This window comes from Eretmochelys imbricata, chromosome 5 (genome assembly GCF_965152235.1).
Source record: "Eretmochelys imbricata isolate rEreImb1 chromosome 5, rEreImb1.hap1, whole genome shotgun sequence".
NCBI lineage: Eukaryota > Metazoa > Chordata > Testudines > Cheloniidae > Eretmochelys > Eretmochelys imbricata.
Window position 1 is genome coordinate 101,206,147 of NC_135576.1, and position 19,222 is coordinate 101,225,368.

The following is a 19,222-nucleotide window of genomic DNA, read 5'->3' on the forward strand; positions in this document are numbered from 1 at the left end:
TACCAGAGTTTATAATTAGCTTTACCCCCAAGGCATTGCCATTGTAACATGATCACATGCACACTGGACAAAAATTTTGGATCAACCGTTTCTTGCTAATGAGAACATGTGGACAATAAGTTGCTTTAAAGTAGCACTAAGGCTTTCCAAAAATGCTCACGATCCAGTAAATTCTAAATTAAGAAAAACATTTTGTCTTTAATTCATGGCATTCTTCCCTCTCACAGATCTGTTACAATAAATACTTCAGTCTGCTTGCAGTATGGGGGCAGAACTAGACATGTCAATCACTGGCAACTGAAGAATACCCCATAGTTCCCTCCAGTTTATCTGCCTCACCAATGGGTGTGGCTCCCCAAAATCACCCTTGCTTTAAATCAGGCTGTGCAAGGGCTTATTTTTATGTGGGATCTTTGTATAGGTTACTTTTACATTTAGTCAGAATAAGGTATTTTTAAGGTATAATTTTGTAGCCAGCGGCCAGCAGCCATTTTGTAGCCAGGGCTCTTAATTTGATTTATAGTGGTTTTGATTAGGTAATACAGATTTGCTCAGTGGGGTATCTGCCTTATATTCATTATTCATTCCAATTTAGCCTTTCTTCTAATGGCTCTTATATTTATCTAATCTGAATATTTATCTAATCCTAATGTTTTACCCAAGCTTTGTTGGTGGTTATAATATAGGAGATAAAAGATAGATATCTGTAAAATTGGGTAAAAGCTGTTATATGCAGAATCCTCTCACACTCTATGCATGAATCTTTTTCTGATTTCCATTCTTCCTTGTTCCTCTCTCCTTTCTAGTTCTAGAGCATAACTTTCTTTTGTATCACAAAGTTCAGTGAATTGCTGAATATCTACTTAATAGTCACATAAGTGATTATTTGCCCAGGGCACTGGAAGAAAAATGCATTCCAAACTAAATGGAGTGCTGTGAAGTACTTTATTGCATATCCGATTGAATTTAACCTTTTTACAAAAAAATTGTGTTTCAAAAATGTATCCCTCTGACCCAGCGTCCTGAATCCATGGATACTAGTTACTCCATGATAAAGGTCACTAAATCACAAGCACCAAACCTGCCTTGCTATATAGGAATCTGAGCCTTTTGCCTGTGGGACTACAATCTGTCAGAGCAGCAGAAATTGGGTTTGAGTTACTTCCCACTGGCAGAAGGGAATATTGAATGATATGTTGAATGATATGGTGGAGAGTACTTCAGGTCTTCTCCCATTACGGTTCTACTGATAGCAGATTGAGGAAGGAAATTAAGCTAGCCCATGGCTTGCAAGTTTGCATGGAGCCTGAATAGTTGTTTATATTACTTGTACTGAAGTCTAGCTGCAGTTGAAAGAAATTCAAGAAAATCAAAGAAAATTAGGTGTCCTGACTGTTACTTCTAAGTTACAATGAAATTAAAACTAATGATACACTTTAGATGAAGTGAGCTTTCCTTCATTAGAAAATAGTGAGTTTGAAGCATGAATGAGAGCCAGAGAAGTTTATCCACCCAGTAGTGGCTTTTAAGCAAATAAACTGTCTGCTGGATACCTTCTATAGTAAGTATTTTGAGGCAGTACCAAAAGTAAAAATGTTGGGACTTAACAAACAAGCCTTGAAATACTGCTTTGTATTTAAGTTGTGCTCTCAGGAAACAGATCAAGAGTCCCAGGAATTGGTTTTGTGGAGGGAAGTCTTGAAAGAGAAGTTCTGAGTGACCATTCAGGAGAAACAAAAAGCAGTAAAACATTTTATGGTTTGTTAATGGGATTTTGTTTCCATTTTCTTTTTGGTCTGTTTCTCCAAAGATTTTTAAAGAATATCTGAACAAATATGACTATAGTTTCGACTGGTGCCTTGAATACATTCTCCTCTAGGAAACATTAGGCTAATAATGTGACATAAATGTGTAATGGGGCACACAAGCCTCCATGCAAGGCAGGAAGGGGTTAATGGGCTACTGAAGGCCCAATTAATCAAAATTAAGACACCCTGGATTAGGAAGCAGGCTTCCAGGGAAGGGCTTAAAAATAGGCGACCCTCCAGCTGGAGGGGAGCAGGTGGAGAGCAGATGTGGAAGGTTTACTGGGAGAGAAGGCTGGCTAGGTCTAGGAACTTAAAAACTAGTGCCCAGCAGATCTTCCAGAGCAAGGGGAGTGTTTAAATTTGTGTTATTGTATACTTGTTTCTGACTTTGAGTGCCCCAGAAAGGGTAGAACTGTAAGAGGCCTAGCTGGAGGGCTAAGTCTGTGCAAAGCCAGAGGGCACTGGAAATTGGGCAGAGCAGTGGAAGAGCAACTGGGAAACTGATGCTGAGTGGCTGCTACACTGCACAACACCACAGGGAGGTGCTCGGGTAAGGAATGCGCAATAACAAACATCCGCTGGTATTTTTAACAACAGCATTGTGAGCAGCAACGTTGAGGACCCTTAGCCAAAATGAGCTGTATACTGTTTAGAACAAGGTTTTTAAGATGAATTTCCAAAAGCCAGCCAACGTGAACTGAAACTACAAGTTCTATGTTTCAATGACAAGATTTTCACTGTCAGTTCTTCTCAGGCAAAATTTTGAAACCCTCAGTTATCTAAGCCTTAGGTTAAGTTACTGAGATGGTATTGCTTACACTGAAATTCAAAACAGTTACTGAAACAGTGGTAATTATTGTTAAACCTTTCCCAGACTTGCATAAAGAGAAAATCTGCGTTAAAACCGTAAAAAGCACAAAGATGGAATAGTATTTTGGGATCTGAGTCAGAAAAAACAAACACTTGAAAACTAGATTTCCAGAATATATGTGCAAAACTCTTCTAAAAAATATTTTAATTAGTTCATCTTCGTGCTTGTGAAAAGCAGCACAAGCAATGGCAGTGCAAGCTGCCTCACTCTGTCTGCAAATGGACCTTGATCAATACAGGAGGGCTTCCTCTTTCTCTGTATCATTGGATCTTTTGCTTCTCTGAGATTGCAAACAGTACTGATAACTATGGTGGTGGGTTTTATAATGTAATAGGATCAGAACTGTCACTACCGATTCTTAGGGTTCTGAACAGTGATTGAATAGTAATGGGTTTCCTGGGCTGGATTTGAATTTTTAACAAAGATTACATATAACCTTCCAAGCAGCTTGTCATGTGTTTTGGCCACAAATACTCATTCAGGCCTTGCCAAAAGAGAGATGTAGTTTTTGTGTTGTTTTTGTTTTTCTACTCGAGGTAACTGCCACGCATGAGCTACCCCAAGATAAACAGCGCTAGAAGCCTCCAGGCTTGGCCTTTCTGAGTTTATCTCATGGAAAACTGAAGTGCCTGGTTTTCTCTGTGTTTTTATCTCAGAGTAGCTCATGCATATTAGTTACTTGGAGGTAAAAAACTTCACTCTTTCAGCAGTGAATACAGGGCCTCAGTCTGTAGCAAAAAGAGAAACGTTCAATATTTTACTTCACCATTAGTACCAACTTCTATGGCTTTCTTTTTTTAATGGGATGAGTCTTGAAAGCAGACCAAAATAGGCAGTAGACACCCTTTATACCTTTGTTTTCCAAGCAGAACACATGGGCTCCTGACCGGGAAACGTGGGTGGGACTCTGCGCACAAGCAGAACCCTATGGACTTCAGTGAAACCTGAAAAATACAGACATTTGTAAAAGTATGCACATTCTTGAGACTTTGCAGGATCAAGGCCTTACTGGGTAATTTAAATATAAACAAGATTTGTTTGTCCTAGTATATAACAATAAAAGAGACACAACTGGCAAACATGTATAAACACCGTTTAAAAACTGGACTCCTCAAGATGGTTTTGCCAATTGTATCCATCTGGTGGCAAGTAAAAACTGGGAGAGCTCTTAAAAATGTAACCTCTAACTCACCTTGAAGTACTGAAAATGAATAGAATGTTCTGTCTATTGTACCCTGGAAATGTGGTTTTGTTTATAAAGAATTAAAATTCTCCTCGAGTTGTTCCAAAGATCAGCAAAATTAGTTTTATAATTTTATGTTGTAATTAAAATTGAGGGACTTCTAACATCTTAGAAATGGTGGAGAAATGGAAGACTAGTGTGTTGGACATTCATTTTAGTTACCTCTGGATTAAACATAATGAGACATCACAAGATGGAGCTCAAAGCGTTGGTGCTCCTTTTTGGCTGCTTAGTGCAAGGACGTTGGTGCTCCTACTGGACTTTGTCATCTCACTGTGCTCTCTGTTCCTCTGAGAAGCAACCCCGTTTAAACTCCTCATAGGCCATTGAGCCTGTGGCATCTTGGATTGCTCTGTCTGTTCTTCACCCAGCACGTGACTGGATTAACTGTAAAGTGGTAGGATCTTTTGGATACTTCTGTCATTAAAGGAATAAGATCTACTGTGCCTCTCTCAGTGTTCCTTATTGAGAAACACAGCAGTAGAAAGGGCCTGGCAATGTGGAACTCACTATCTGACTGACAGAAAATAGCTAGGGCTGTCAATTAATCTCAGTTAACTCATGCAATTAATTCAAAAAAATTAATCGCAATTAATTGCAGTTTTAATCACACTGTTAAACACCAATTGAAGTTTATTAAATTTTTTGACGTTTTTCTACATTTTCATATATATTGTATTCTGTGTTGTAATTGAAATCAAAGTGTATATTTTTATTACAAATATTTGCACTGTAAAAATGATAAACAAAAGAACTATATCTTTCAATTCACCTCATACCTGTACTGTAGTGCAATCTTTGTCATGAAAGTGCAGCTTACAAATGTAGATTTTTTTTTGTTAATAACTGCATTCAAAAACAAAACAATGTAAAGCTTCAGAGCCTACAAGTCCACTAAGTCCTACTTCTTGTTCAGCCAATCGCTAAGACAAACAAGTTTGTTTACATTTACAGGAGATAATACTGTCCTCTTATTTACAGTATCACCTGAAAGTGAGAACAGGCATTTGCATGGCACTTTTATAGCCAGCACTGTAAGGTATTTACGTGCCAGATATGCTAAACATTCGTATGCCTCTTCATGCTTCAGCCACCATTCCAGAGGATGTGCTTCCATGCTGATGATGCTCGTTAAAAAAAATAATGCATTAATTAAATTTGTGACTGAACTCCTTGGGGGAGAATTGTATGTCCCTTGCTCTGTTTTACCCGCGTTCTGCCATATATTTCATCTTATGGCATTCTCAGGTGATGACTCCGCACATGTTGTTCATTTTAAGAACACTTTCACTGCAGATTTGACAAAACGCAAAGAAGGTACCAATGTAAGATTTCTAAAGATAGCAACAGCAGTCGACCCAAGGTTTAAGAATCTGAAATGCCTTCCAAAATCTGAGAGGTACGAGATGTGGAGCATGCTTTCAGAGGTCTTAAAAGAGCAACACTCTAATGCAGAAACTACAGAACCTGAACCACCAAAAAGAAAATCAACCTTCTTCTGGAGGCATCTGACTCAGATAATGAAAATGAACATGTCGGTCCGCGCTGCTTTGCATCGTTATCGAGCAGAACCCATCATCAGCATGGATGTATGTCCCCTGGAATGGTGGTTGAAGGGACATATGAACCTTTAGCGCCTCTAGTACGTAAATATCTTGCAGTGACAGCTACAACAGTGCCACAAGAACACCTGTTCTCACTTTCAGGTGACATTGGAAACAAGAAGTGAGCAGCTTTATCTCCTGAAAATGTAAACAAACTTGTTTGTCTGTACGATTGACTCAACAAGAAGTAGACTGAGTGGACTTGCAGGCTTTAAAATTTTACATTGTTTTATTTTTGAATGCAGTTTTTTATGTACCTAATTCTACATTTGTCAGTTCAATTTTCATGATAAAGATATTGCACTACAGTACTTGCAATAGGGGAATTGAAAAATACTATTTCTTTTGTTTTTACAGTGCAAATACTTGTAATAAAAATAAATATAAAGTGAGCACTGTACACTTTGTATTCTGTGTTGTAATTGAAATCAATATATTTGAAAACACCCAAACATATTTAAATAAATCGTATTTTATTATTGTTTAACAGTGCGATTAATCGCAATTAATTTTTTTAAATCGCTTGAAAGCCCTCAGAATAACTGCAGAATGTTGCAATTAGGTGGTTAAATTAATTCCTCTCTTACTGTTTCCTCTTTGAGAATGAAATGGTCCACTGAGTTTAACTTTATTATTTTTAATAAGCGGTTAAAACATTTGCTTAGTTTTACGTTGACCTTATTCTTTCTCTCCAACTCGGACAAAATTTTAAATGGATATTGCATGACTCTTTCAGCTGCTAGCTCAGGGTAGAGTGATTTAAATCATGGTGAAAATCGGTGCTTAAATCACATGACTTAAAAAAAAATCAAATTAGGTTGAGCTTTGTAAAATTAACTTGAAAACTTGTGCTATTGCAATTTAAGATTAAAATTTATCATGAACTAACTTATAAATGCTGTTTATTGTGCCACAACTAATAGAGGGTTTGTTGTTTGCCGTTTACAAAACTGTTTTAGACAAAACCAAAATATTTAAGGCCCTGATCCTGCAACCATTTAAGTGGGTATGTAACTTTATTTATGTTAACCCCACTGATTTAATGGGATCACTCGTGCTTAAAAGTAAGCATGTGCATAAGTGTTTAGCGCACCGAGGGCTAATATTGTATCTCTGTTAAAAACTTTCTCTTCATGGTATAAAATCTTTATCACTTCAAAGCAAAATGCTTCAGTGTTAATACTGAAAAGTTATTTAAACTTTCAGTACACTAATAAAGTTGTTGTGAACTTTTATGTACACACAAGACAAATTTAGGAGCCTAAAATTAGATTTTAACCCATATTTAGGCACCTGTTGGTGGAATTTTCAAAAGCAAAACAACCCAAAAAACAAACCAAAAAAACCCCAAACACAACATAGAAGCACAAGTCCTATTGTCTTGAAACTGCTAAACCTGATGGTAGAGTATAGCCTGGGTGAAGTATTTCAGCTTTCTTGACTTCTAAAAGTTCAGCATACTTGAAGAAGGTGACGTGGGTTACAGATATAGCTTATGCATTTGCTTACCAATATTGTCTTTGTAAAGGGGGAAAAAACCCTCAAACTCTTTCCTCCCCACCTACCATAGTTTTTGGAAGGAGATTTCTTAAGCAATTCTGTGATCTGGGATGTCTTTGCTCAGTTTAGCTTATCCACAAAAGGGTGAGGTCAGCAGTAGAAGCAAGAAAAGCCTAGGTTCATCCATCAAAACTTTGCTTGTGATAGAATTAAAGCAATATTATGTTAATTTACTCCCAGCAAAATCAGTCTTACTTAGTCATTGCAGGATGCCATTCAACAATAAAGGCAACCTAGGTGAATTTCAGTTAAAATAATCCTTTCAATCCTTATATGAACTTTAGAAGTTTATTCATAGTACTAGGCAACAGCATATTTTATGTGTGTTGTGTTGTCTGGCTGTGCCTGGAATATGGTGACTTTCTGAGGTCACTACTCCCCTCATTTGATGTATTAATATAGTGCCATATATGTAAATAGAATTTTCCAAACACTTAAGACAAGGGCACTGCCCCAAGGAGTTAACGAATTCAGAAATATACAAACAATTACATTAAGCACAGAAAAGGGTGCAGACATCATGTGGGAGAACAAGTAACAGAAGTGGATTTTAAAGAGAAGAAAGCCATTTGGCGCATAAGAAGCTGGAGGTGTCATTATATGGCATAGAGGACAACATGAACAAAGACATAAATGGAGAGGGGAAGTAGAAAGGGCCTATAGGGGAAAGAGTGGAGGTGTAGGCATTGGGAAAGCCACACTGGGCTTGGAAGATAAGACGTGATATAAACTTGATGTGGAAAAACAGGGTGGTCTTATATTTTGGCATAGGGCGTTCCCATAGCTAGGAAACTAGCTCCTCTTCCCCTGCCACCTCTTCCAAATTGGTAATGTGAGTTCTGTTTTCTGAAGAAATAACTTCTTGTTCAGTACCTTCATGCCTGATGCTGGCATTTGTCATGCTGTTTTCAAAGTGCTTAGTATCTCTGTGCCAGTATTCAGATTAGCAGCTGTGTTAGTCTGTATCCGCAAAAAGAAAAGGAGTACTTGTGCCACCTTAGAAGTGAGCTGTAGCTCACGAAAGCTTATGCTGAAATTTGTTAGTCTCTAAGGTGCCACAAGTACTCCTTTTCTTCTATGCCAGTAGGTGGTGCAATATATGGATAAGTTTCAGAGTAGCAGCCATGTCAGTCTGTATTAGCAAAAAGAAAAGGAGTACTTGTGGCACCTTAGAGACTAACAAATTGATTTGAGCATAAGCTTTCGTGAGCTACAGCTCACTTCATCGGATGCATTCAGTGGAAAATACAGTGGGGAGATTTATATACATAGAGAACATGAAACAATGGGTGTTACCATACACACTGTAACGAGAGTGATCACTTAAGGTGAGCTATTACCAGAAGGAGAGCGGGGGGGGACCTTTTGTAGTGATAATCAAGACGGACCATTTCCAGCGGTTGATAAGAACGTCTGAGGAACAGTGGGGGGTGGGATAAATATGGGCAAATAGTTTTACTTTGTGTAATGACCCATCCACTCCCAGTCTCTATTCAAGCCTAAGTTAATTGTATCCAGTTTGCAAATTAATTCCAATTCAGTAGTCTCTCGTTGGAGTCTGTTTTTGAAATTTTTTTGTTGAAGAATTGCAACTTTTAGGTCTGTAATCGAATGACCAGAGAGATTGAAGTGTTCTCCAACTGGTTTTTGAATGTTATAATTCTGACGTCTGATTTGTGTCCATTTATTCTTTTACATAGAGACTGTCCAGTTTGACCAATGTACATGGCAGAGGGGCATTGCTGGCACACGTTGGCATATATCACATTGGTAGAGGTGCAGGTGAATGAGCCTCTGATAGTGTGGCTGACGTGATTAGGCCCTATGATGATGTCCCCTGAATAGATATGTTGACACAGTTGGCAACGGGCTTTGTTGCAAGGATAGGTTCCTGGGTTAGTGGTCCTGTTGTGTGGTTGTTGGTGAGTATTTGCTTCAGGTTGGGGGGCTGTCTGTAAGCAAGGACTGGCCTGTCTCCCAAGATCTGTGAGAGTGATGGGTCATCCTTCAGGATAGGCTGAAGATCCTTGATGATGCATTGGAGAGGTTTTAGTTGGGGGCTGAAGGTGATGGCTAGTGGCGTTCTGTTATTTTCTTTGTTGGGCCTGTCCTGTAGTAGGTGACTTCTGGGTACTCTTCTGGCTCTGTCAATCTGTTTCTTCACTTCAGCAGGTGGGTATTATAGTTGTAAGAATGCTTGATAGAGATCTTGTAGGTGTTTGTCTGTGTCTGAGGGGTTGGAGCAAATGCGGTTGTATCGTAGAGCTTGGCTGTAGACAATGGCTTGTGTGGTGGGGTCTGGATGAAAGCTGGAGGCATGTAGGTAGGAATAGCGGTCAGTAGGTTTCCGGTATAGGGTGGTTTTTATGTGACCATCGCTTATTAGCACTGTAGTGTCCAGGAAGTGGATCTCTTGTGTGGACTGCTCCAGGCTGAGGTTGATGGTGGGATGGAAATTGTTGAAATCATGGTGGAATTCGTCAAGGGCTTCTTTTCCATGGGTCCAGATGATGAAGATGTCATCAGTGTAGCGCAAATAGGGTAGGGGCACTAGGGGACGAGAGCTGAGGAAGCGTTGTTCTAAGTCAGCCATAAAAATGTTGGCATACTGTGGGGCCATATGGGTACCCATAGCAGTGCCGCTGATTTGAAGGTATACATTGTCCCCAAATGTGAAATAGTTATGGGTGAGGACAAAGTCACAAAGTTCAGGCACCAGGTTTGCCGTGACATTATCGGGGATACTGTTCCTGATGGCTTGTAGTCCATCTTTGTGTGGAATGTTGGTGTAGAGGGCTTCTACATCCATAGCGGCCAGGATGGTGTTATCAGGAAGATCACTGATGGATTGTAGTTTCCTCAGGAAGTCAGTGGTGTCTCAAAGGTAGCTGGGAGTGCTGGTAGCGTAGAGCCTGAGGAGGTAGTCTACATAGCCAGACAATCCTGCTGTCAGGGTGTCAGAGATGATGGGGCGTCCAGTATTTCCAGGTTTATGGATCTTGGGTAGCAGATAGAATACCCCAGGTCGGAGTTCCAAGAGTGTGTCTGTGCGGATTTGTTCTTGTGCTTTTTCAGGGAGTTTCTTGAGCAAATGCTGTAGTTTCTTTTGGTAACCATCAGAGGGATTAGAGGGTAATGGCTTGTAGAAAGTGGTGTTGGAGAGCTGCCGAGCAGCCTCTTGTTCATATTCCGACCTATTCATGATGATGACAGCACCTCCTTTGTCAGCCTTTTTGATTATGATGTCAGAGTTGTTTCTGAGGCTGTGGATGCCATTGTGTTCTGCACAGCTGAGGTTATGAGGCAAGTGATGCTGCTTTTCCACAATTTCAGCCCGTGCACGTCAGCAGAAGCACTCTATGTAGAAGTCCAGTCTGTCGATTCGACCTTCAGGAGGAGTCCACCTAGAATCCTTCTTTTTGTAGTCTTGGTAGGAAGGTCTCTGTGGGTTAGTATGTTGTTCAGAGGTGTGTTGGAAGTATTCCTTCATGTGCCAGCAATGCCCCTCTGCCATGTACATTGGTCAAACTGGACAGTCTCTACGTAAAAGAATAAATGGACACAAATCAGACGTCAAGAATTATAACATTCAAAAACCAGTTGGAGAACACTTCAGTCTCTCTGGTCACTCAATTACAGACGTAAAAGTTGCAACAAAAAAACTTCAAAAACAAACTCCAACGAGAGACTGCTGAATTGGAATTAATTTGCAAACTGGATACAGTTAACTTAGGCTTGAATAGAGACTGGGAGTGGATGGGTCATTACACAAAGTAAAACTATTTCCCCATGTTTATCCCACCCCCACCCCCACCCCCGTTCCTCAGATGTTCTTGTCAACCGCTGGCAATGGCCCACCTTGATTATCACTACAAAAGGTCCCCCCCTCCTGCTCTCCTGCTGGTAATAGCTCACCTTAAGTGATCACTCTCTTGTTACAGTGTGTATGGTAACACCCATTGTTTCATGTTCTCTATGTATATAAATCTCCCCACTGTATTTTCCACTGAATGCATCCGATGAAGTGAGCTGTAGCTCACGAAAGCTTATGCTCAAATCAATTTGTTAGTCTCTAAGGTGCCACAAGTACTCCTTTTCTTTTTACATGGATAAGGCATTCTCTGCTTTTATGAAGGGTTTACCCTTTAAACTCAGACAGTTTTAAGATCCTACCTACCTCCTTTATGTTATCTGATTATTGATGTATACTTTAAATATCTATTTTGGGTACTTTCTCTGAAACACTCTTCTGACTGATGTTTCATTTACTGTCAGAATATACCAAAGTATATAATCCATGAACAGCTGATTTTTATGGATGGTATTCCCTTTTATTTTGTTTTAAAATATTATAAATTAGAAAACTTAATAAGAAAAAACAGGGGAAGCCCGTGAAGGGTTTCAAGTGGGATATTTCTCCATTAATATCCCACTTTCTTGTTGAACAGTCACGTCTTCAGTTTTCTCTAAGTCCCAATTCAAAACCCTAGAATTTCTTATTAATTGAAACATAGGATCATATCAGATTTCTGATGGGCCTCTGAAAAGTTTTAATTTTGGGGCTTTATTTAAAATAGTGTTCTATGAAGAGTTTCTCTAGTGTGCATTGTCAGTCAACTAACACTCCGGGGGGGGGGGGGGGGTCTGTGTCCTGGCCAGCAATGGTTTACCTTGGATTAGATTGTCCTCTTAGTACCCCATCTTACTTCCTGGCATCCTAGAGGTTGTTGGGATTATTAACAAAACCACACACAAACAAATGAGAAAAGAAGCTTTTAATGGGGTGGAAGAAAAAAAAATACCTTAAACAGCACATTAAGACCACAGCAGAAGAGGAATCTCTAGGACCGGTCAATCATTGGCATATCGATATTTGGAAGGAAACGTTTCCCTGTGCTTCCAGGCTAGATTTTTGGTTTTGGCCTGAGGACCTGACAGTTTTTCTGTTTTGCCTGTCCTTTGGTAAACCTTCAGTGAAGCAACAAGGAGTCTGGTGTGGCACCTTAAAGACTAACAGATTTATTTGGGCATAAGCTTTTGTGGGTAAAAAAACCCAAGTTTTTTACCCACAAAAGTCTCTGCCCAAATAAATCTGTTCGTCTCGAAGGTGCCATTGGACTCCTTGTTGTTTTTGTGCATACAGACTAACACGGTTACCCCTCTGATACTTGGCACCTTCAGTGAAAATATTTAACTGGACAACTGACGTTCTAGCATAGCAGCAGGATTTCTTTATGTGGTTTTAAGAGATGTCAGGCACTGTGTCTGGAGGGAAAGGAGCCAACTATAGCAGCATTCCTGGCAAAGACTGGTTAGGGTTAAGAGTGAATGAGAGTGGGACATTAGAAGAGATACTTGTTCCCTGCAGTTTTCTCATGTAATCCCAAAAAGGCTGCCTGATGATCAGTGTGTTCAGCATTATCAGGGAGTCTTATCACAGTGGTATTTAGCCATGACTGAAGTAGACTTTTGAAGGTTCTCACCATTTCAGATTAGGGTCATGTGTTTTTGTGCCACTTAATTTTCTAGTACCTGTGCCTAATGGTGATCTCAGAGCAAAGGAAGTTACTATGTATCTTGGTCCATGACAAATCTCCTATGAGGTAGTGTCCTTTAATGATGAGAGAAAGGGATTGAAAGTCAAGCTACTGAGTTTCATACTCAACTCTGCCTTTGATTCACTGTGTGATTTCAGTCAAGTTACCTGATCTGTGCTTGACCTAAAATGAGTCTAACCACTACCTAAAATTACTGCTCTAAGTTTTAATTAATTTGTATGGTGCTTTGAGAGCCTTTCATGAATGGTGCTATGTAAATACAAAATATTTGGTATTGTCATTACCCACTTTGTTATAAGATACAACTTTTTAATTTGTTTAATGTAATATTTTTGATAGTCTCCCTATGGTGTGTGTTTGTTTTTTAAATTCTGATTTTGCCTGATGGGTGCATCTTGTTATAGCAGGATTCCCTTGAATATTATGGGGGTGACCTAAGGAAGGCGTCAGGACTATATATGTTGCTGGCTGTTGGTGCCATAAGACTTAAGTGAAAGCGTGCACCCGTTTTTCTCAGCACACTTCACATGTTCAAATTTTCCAGACTCTCAACTAAATGAATGTTGAGGATACATCTATAATGTTCATATTGTCCAAAGGGATGAAACAAAATGTAAACTAGTTTGACCTTCCATATTTTGCTTGTAGGCCATTTGTGGGGGCAGGCCCACTCTTCTAGCACTCACATCTCACAGTGTTTTCTGAAGGCAACCAGACAGAAGTATCTGGCCAAACTTTCCATAAAGGACAATTTTAAGTTTTTTCCCTTTCATTCACTTTCAACATCCACAACATCATATCTCCTTAGAATTCTGGTGCCTGAGCAGTCTCAGGGTCTTGGCTCCCTAACAAGGAAATGTTTCTTGCCTTAGTATAATAAGTATGCAGTGAACCGATATACTTCAGAAATGCACCGCCTGCTGTAATGAGTACATGGTTAATAACAGTGAAAGGTTTTTCCTCGGTATAAGCCCAGCTGCTGAGGTCCTCACAATTTCTATTGGCTTCGTTGAGAATTAAGGGCGCCCTTTGCCTTTCAGGAGGTGCTCAGCTCTTTGCAGCGTTGGGATCTACATGAGCTTGGTGCAGCTTTCTTTTATGATAATAGGGTCCAAGCTTAATTGTAGTCACACATCTCGTTTTCTTTAGGCAAGGAAAGTGTTAAACTCTTATTTGTACACTATTTTCCTGACTCCCTTTCTACTTAACTCACTAATCCAGAGGCAGTTGAGCATGGGAGATGTCTTTGTGCTGTGTCTTGCACTCTTGCGCAACACGTCATCAGTCAGAAACTGGGGATTTGCTTCTGGGATTTGTTTCATTACCGTGCTGGTAAAGGTTTGGAAGGGCATTCTGTTTGGTGTGGCACTCTAGCCCTGTGTAGTAAGGTTTTTTAGCACAGAACTCAGTCAGCTGCACTGGTTTAATCAATCTGTCCTCATTCATATATAATATATATTTTAAAAGATTATAATATCTCTGATATTTGACTTACGTGTAGTTGTATTCAACTTTTGGGGCAGTATAAATCATAATTTTAGCTTTGAATTTTACTGTATAATCCAAGATATTAATTTACCATTTGTAAATTAAAGTTAGCTGTCACTTGTATGTTAACGACAGTATTTGACTGTTCTTAGTGTAACACTGGTTTCCTGGTGCCTGCACAACAGCTTGAAATTAAGGAAAAGAGTGTCTGAATTTACATGTCTTTGCACATGATTTTGAGAACTAATTTTAATAACATATGTCTATACATTAGTACTGAAGTAATTTTTTAATATTCATTTGCAGACTTGTGATGTACTGGCTATTAATTTGCTGTCATTTGTCTGCTAATCACGGATTTACAGAGCATAAGAGCAAATGTCAGCTGGCTTATTTGTGTTTTTATTTTTTGGTTTTGATGGGATTGAAAATGTATCTTTAAATATACTGAAATGTTCTTTTTAACGTTACCGTTTATATCGGCCCGTAAAAAGTAACAGTAGATACATTTGCGCCTTTAATTGTTGCTCAGGGTAAGTGAGGTATGTGGAGGCTCTGGGATGGACGTAGTGCTTTTGTTTGGGGGGTTTTAAGAGAGGGCAGAGGGGGGGAAGGATTGGCAAGCAAAGTCCTGTTCTAGAAGCAAAATATTCATTTTTAACAAATGCCCATTTTCTAAAGCAAATTAAATTAGAATATTTACCTTGTTTTTTTTTAAATTCAGAGTAGTTTTCATAGTAATCTGTCTCAATAACCTGAACCTATCTGTTCATAAAAGAACAATAAAATTGCATTGTATAATAAGTACAGTTTTAAAATGCACATTGTTTTTAAATTATATATGAAATTGTTCAGTTAGCATTTTAATTATTACGAGAATCAATAACTGCCCAGCTAAAAATCTATTTGGATGCCTGGAATAATAAGGGAAAATATGATAAGTAGTTGTCAATATTAAAGCAGGCTGAAGGAAGAAGGCTTCGGGCCTTGTAGCAGGTAGAATGAAACAGCAGATTTGAGTATCCACAATTCTTTCAGTATTAAATTTTCAGTAAAATAAAATTACTTGTATATGAAAACATAGCCTTTCCCCAGCTCTCTTTTTTTTCCTGATCAGCTGATGAAGAGACTAGCAGCTCGCTGCTTTGCTGGCTTGTTAATTTTATCCCCACTAACTGTGATTTCCGATAGCCGGCCTGCTGATAGTGGTAAGGTAAATATCCTTTTTCATTGCCGTCTTGAAGATTCAGTAGAACTACATCACAGGCATGTGTAGGTGTGTAACACATCAAAAGCTGGTGTTCTCCGTATTTCTGTGTGCAACTGAGTGCTTAAGGAGAGCAATAACATTAACTGTTGACAGCCTTGCATGCTGTATTTATTATTAGCATTTCTAGCTTCCAAGATTTACGGAGAAATTTCCTTTTCGTAATCTTCGCTAGATGCAGTGGTATATAGTGGGTGTCCTGCTTTAGCCAAATGAATATTAATGAATTTGTGTGCAGATTTTTTTTCCTTCCTTTTTCTTCCTAACTCATCAGATCAAGCCTCCTTCATAATGGTTATCTGAACGCTGTGGAAGCATGATGGAAATTGTCTTTTGATTATTAAGGCCTAGTTTCAGGCTGTCCCTCAGGATTCTGTGTTCATGTTTGTTCTATGGATTTGCACATCGGAGGATGCATAGGAAACAGATTTTGAAATCCCACTGGCGTTTTTAACATGCCAGGTTGTTTTGTGTTGTGCACCAGGTTTTGTTCACAAAACGTTTTTCAAGATACATTGTACACAAGTGAAAGAAATTATGTCTGGGCTGTAATCACTTTTTTAATATTGATTGTTATACTCACATGATCATAAATATTAGCCATGTTTGGTGCTGTGGAAAAATGAAGGTAATTGCCTTATGATTAGAGCTCTTTCAGCTACAAGAAAGAATTGATTAGCATTTGCATGTACTCAAGGCAATATTGAGAGGCAAGAGAGACAAATATCAACATCAGTTACGTTCTGAGAGAGCATTAATCCTAAAGCCTAATTTTAAGATTTTGAATATTTTTTGTAGTCTCTTTATACTTTCTTACTAATTTCAGTTTTCTTATAACCGATTTATGTTTAGATATTTTGGAGTTATTTTCCCGCTCCCTCTCTCCATTGGGGGTTTGTTTTCTGGGGGCTTTTGAGTTTTTTTCAAAAGCAAAAAAAAGTTCAGCTTGTTTTGTCACATGGATCTGTCAGTATATGAGCAGGTTCTCTTTATACCTGATTTGTTTTTGTAGACACTTTATTATCTCTCTGCATAGTGCTGCTGGCTCTGGTTAAAAGCACACATTTGCAGGTAATTGGAACTAGTGTTTATTGTTTGTGACTGTTCTTTTGTTTTTCTTTTTCCATGCCATGATACAAGTGCTCTTTACTATAAAACATCATATTGTCACCGCTTCTGCCTCCTCACTTGTTATTATACTGAATGAAAATTACACAACATTTTAGAGGTGGTTTTAATTCTTAGGAGATTTGTAAATTAATTTGAAAATTCTTTTGGAAGTGAAGGCTGAATCTAGTATGCTCCTACTTAAAAAGAATGTATAGAAAAAGCTGTGTTACTTTCTTACATTGATACCTAATGTGGACTGTCCTGTCTGCAAACACTCGCATTAAAATCTTTTTTAGAACATAACTGTTACTAAAACAAAGAAATTAATGCATGTTTTGCTGTGTACTTACTCGCGTAGTGGCATAGGCCCTCAGATATGGACTTGTAACTTGCAAGATGGAACTGAGGGTTCAGTTTAATATGAATCCATCTGTGGTAAAGGTGTTTTTATAATTACTTTTAAGTTTAATGTCTTATTGATTGCCACTCACGGATTTTTCTGTTGAACTCTTGTTTATAAATAGACTTATTGTGTTGAGTTGTCTACATCTGACTGGTCTTTTAAAATGTGATTTATTTTCTTTGCATCTTTGGTTTTTTTTAAATATAATTTTTCTGAATCCATGATTGACAGGCAATCGAAGACGGCAATTTGGAAGAAATGGAAGAGGAAGTCCGTCTTAAAAAACGAAAGAGACGAAGAAATGTGGATAAGGATTCTGGCAAAGAAGATGGAGAGAAGGCAAAGAAGAGGAGAGGCAGACCTCCTGCAGAAAAATTGTCACCCAACCCACCAAAACTGACAAAACAGATGAACGCCATTATCGATACTGTGATAAACTATAAGGACAGGTGAGCTCTCAATTTTGTAGATTCGTTCTTTGTTGTTTCCCAGTCTTTTTAGGGTTGCTGACAAACCATTTCTAGGATTTCAATGGTGTGTTGTTTTTTAACTGTAAATAAAAATGATCTGACTTTGGGGCTGGTCTTCCATGTACATAACTTCCATTGGTACACACTGGGACTTGTTGAGAATTTTATTTACAAGAGAAGCATATAATCTCTTTGTTTGGAAATTCCACTGCCCTGTACAAGAGAAGTATTTCTTAGTACAATGTGCTCCATTAACCAGAGGTAGATAATCCCAGCAAAACCGCAGGGGTTTGTTTGTTTGTTTGTTTAATAATCAAATAGCACAAACCAGATACAAAATATTTTCATTTTCTATACTCCATTTGCATCCCTGACTGTCTCCCTTCTCTTAATTTTTGTTTCTCTCTTCAGTCCTAACTTCTTGACTCCTACCCGAAGCCAGGGGGTCTAAAGAAGAGTCTTCCTGATGGCTCAGACTATTCCTTTAGCCTAATGGAGCCTCTTGCCTTAATGATTTAGATATAAATCTTTCCAACACATGGCTACTGTTTTATTAGTACGGGTTCTCATGTTGGCACTTAAAACCATTCTCCAAACTCTTTAGGGATGGAATGAGGAGCACTTGAACTGACAAAGAATATGCTGTAGAAATATTATATGGCACTATAACCAACCATCAGTGAGCTTGAAGCTAGCTTCTCATTATAAGCTAGTATTCAGTATGCCATCTCTGTTAACTGCCTCAAATAACTAAAGCCCTGAAATTTCACATGACACCTCCTCCTAAGATAAGAATCACTTTTTATTCAGATTTTCAAACTAGCTTTGCCTACAGATTCCAGATTTGTATTTATTTTCTTTTATATAGTGTTTTTGCAGTGAAATTACAAAGGTTTATAATAGAAATAGCTTTTTAATATAAACCGCATGCTAAAATAGGAAGAAGAGGTTAACGAAGAGTAATTGGAGCAGGGATATGAATAGAAGGCACAGAAAGGCAGAAGAGCCCTAAGGCAAAGAGGAAGTGTTTTTTTTTCTGTTTCCTATGTCTGGTTTTGGCTGAGAATTGGAAAACCAGCGATCTTGCTATATTGCTTAAAGAACCTGTGTGTTAGACAGTGTCTGTCTGAGGAAGTTGTACCAATATTTAACCAAAGGTTTTGCGATTTGGTTAAATAAGTGCAGCCCTCTTGTGTAGATGCTCTGATTTCGATTTTAATGCTTTGTATCAATTTATCTTAAATCTGTAAGGAATTTAACTTAAACTATAGCAATATAAAGCACTGTCAAACTTATTTAAGAGGGCTAGATTCACAAAGGGGACTTCAACTCACTGTTGCAGTGCCTAGTATTTTGGTTCCCTGCTGCCTAATGTAATCCACAGCCCTGAGTTAGGCACTCAGCCACCCTGTTCAATGCCTGGGGAGAGTTAGGCACCTTGGAATTGGATACACAAAGACCAGCATGTTGAGCAGGGAGCTACCTACACTAGCCAATAAGAAACGCTGAGGAAAGGGCTATGAGCTAAACCCTGTCTTCGAAGGGAGTTAGGGGCCTATCTCCACTTGGGATTCACAGCCATGAATCCTCTTCTGGAGCTAAGTGTGTAATCCCTTTCTCAGAAAAAATGAAGGAAATCCTACCACTGCACTTATAACCTTTAGCCCAGTGACTAGCTTACTCACCCAGTGTGTGGGAAACTCAGGTTCAGTCCCTCCTCTGCCTGAAATGTATTTTGAATACCTATCTCTTATCTTACAGGGCTATGGGATATTCTTGAGTGAATCTCTCCTGTTGAAGCCATTCCACTTTGTATTCAATAGTGGGCCAGAGAGTGACT

At 38.7% G+C, this 19,222-nt stretch overlaps 1 protein-coding gene across 5 annotated transcripts in view; it reads left to right on the forward strand.

Annotated features, from left to right (window-relative positions):
* Positions 1–19,222, forward strand: part of SMARCA2 (SWI/SNF related BAF chromatin remodeling complex subunit ATPase 2) — a 185,870-nt gene that overhangs the window by 135,717 nt on the left and 30,931 nt on the right. For all 5 annotated transcript variants that reach the window (XM_077817613.1, XM_077817615.1, XM_077817618.1 and 2 more), the window contains one exon: positions 17,144–17,361. In XM_077817613.1, coding sequence (XP_077673739.1) covers positions 17,144–17,361 — 218 coding nt within the window. The remainder of the gene's footprint in view (positions 1–17,143; positions 17,362–19,222) is intronic.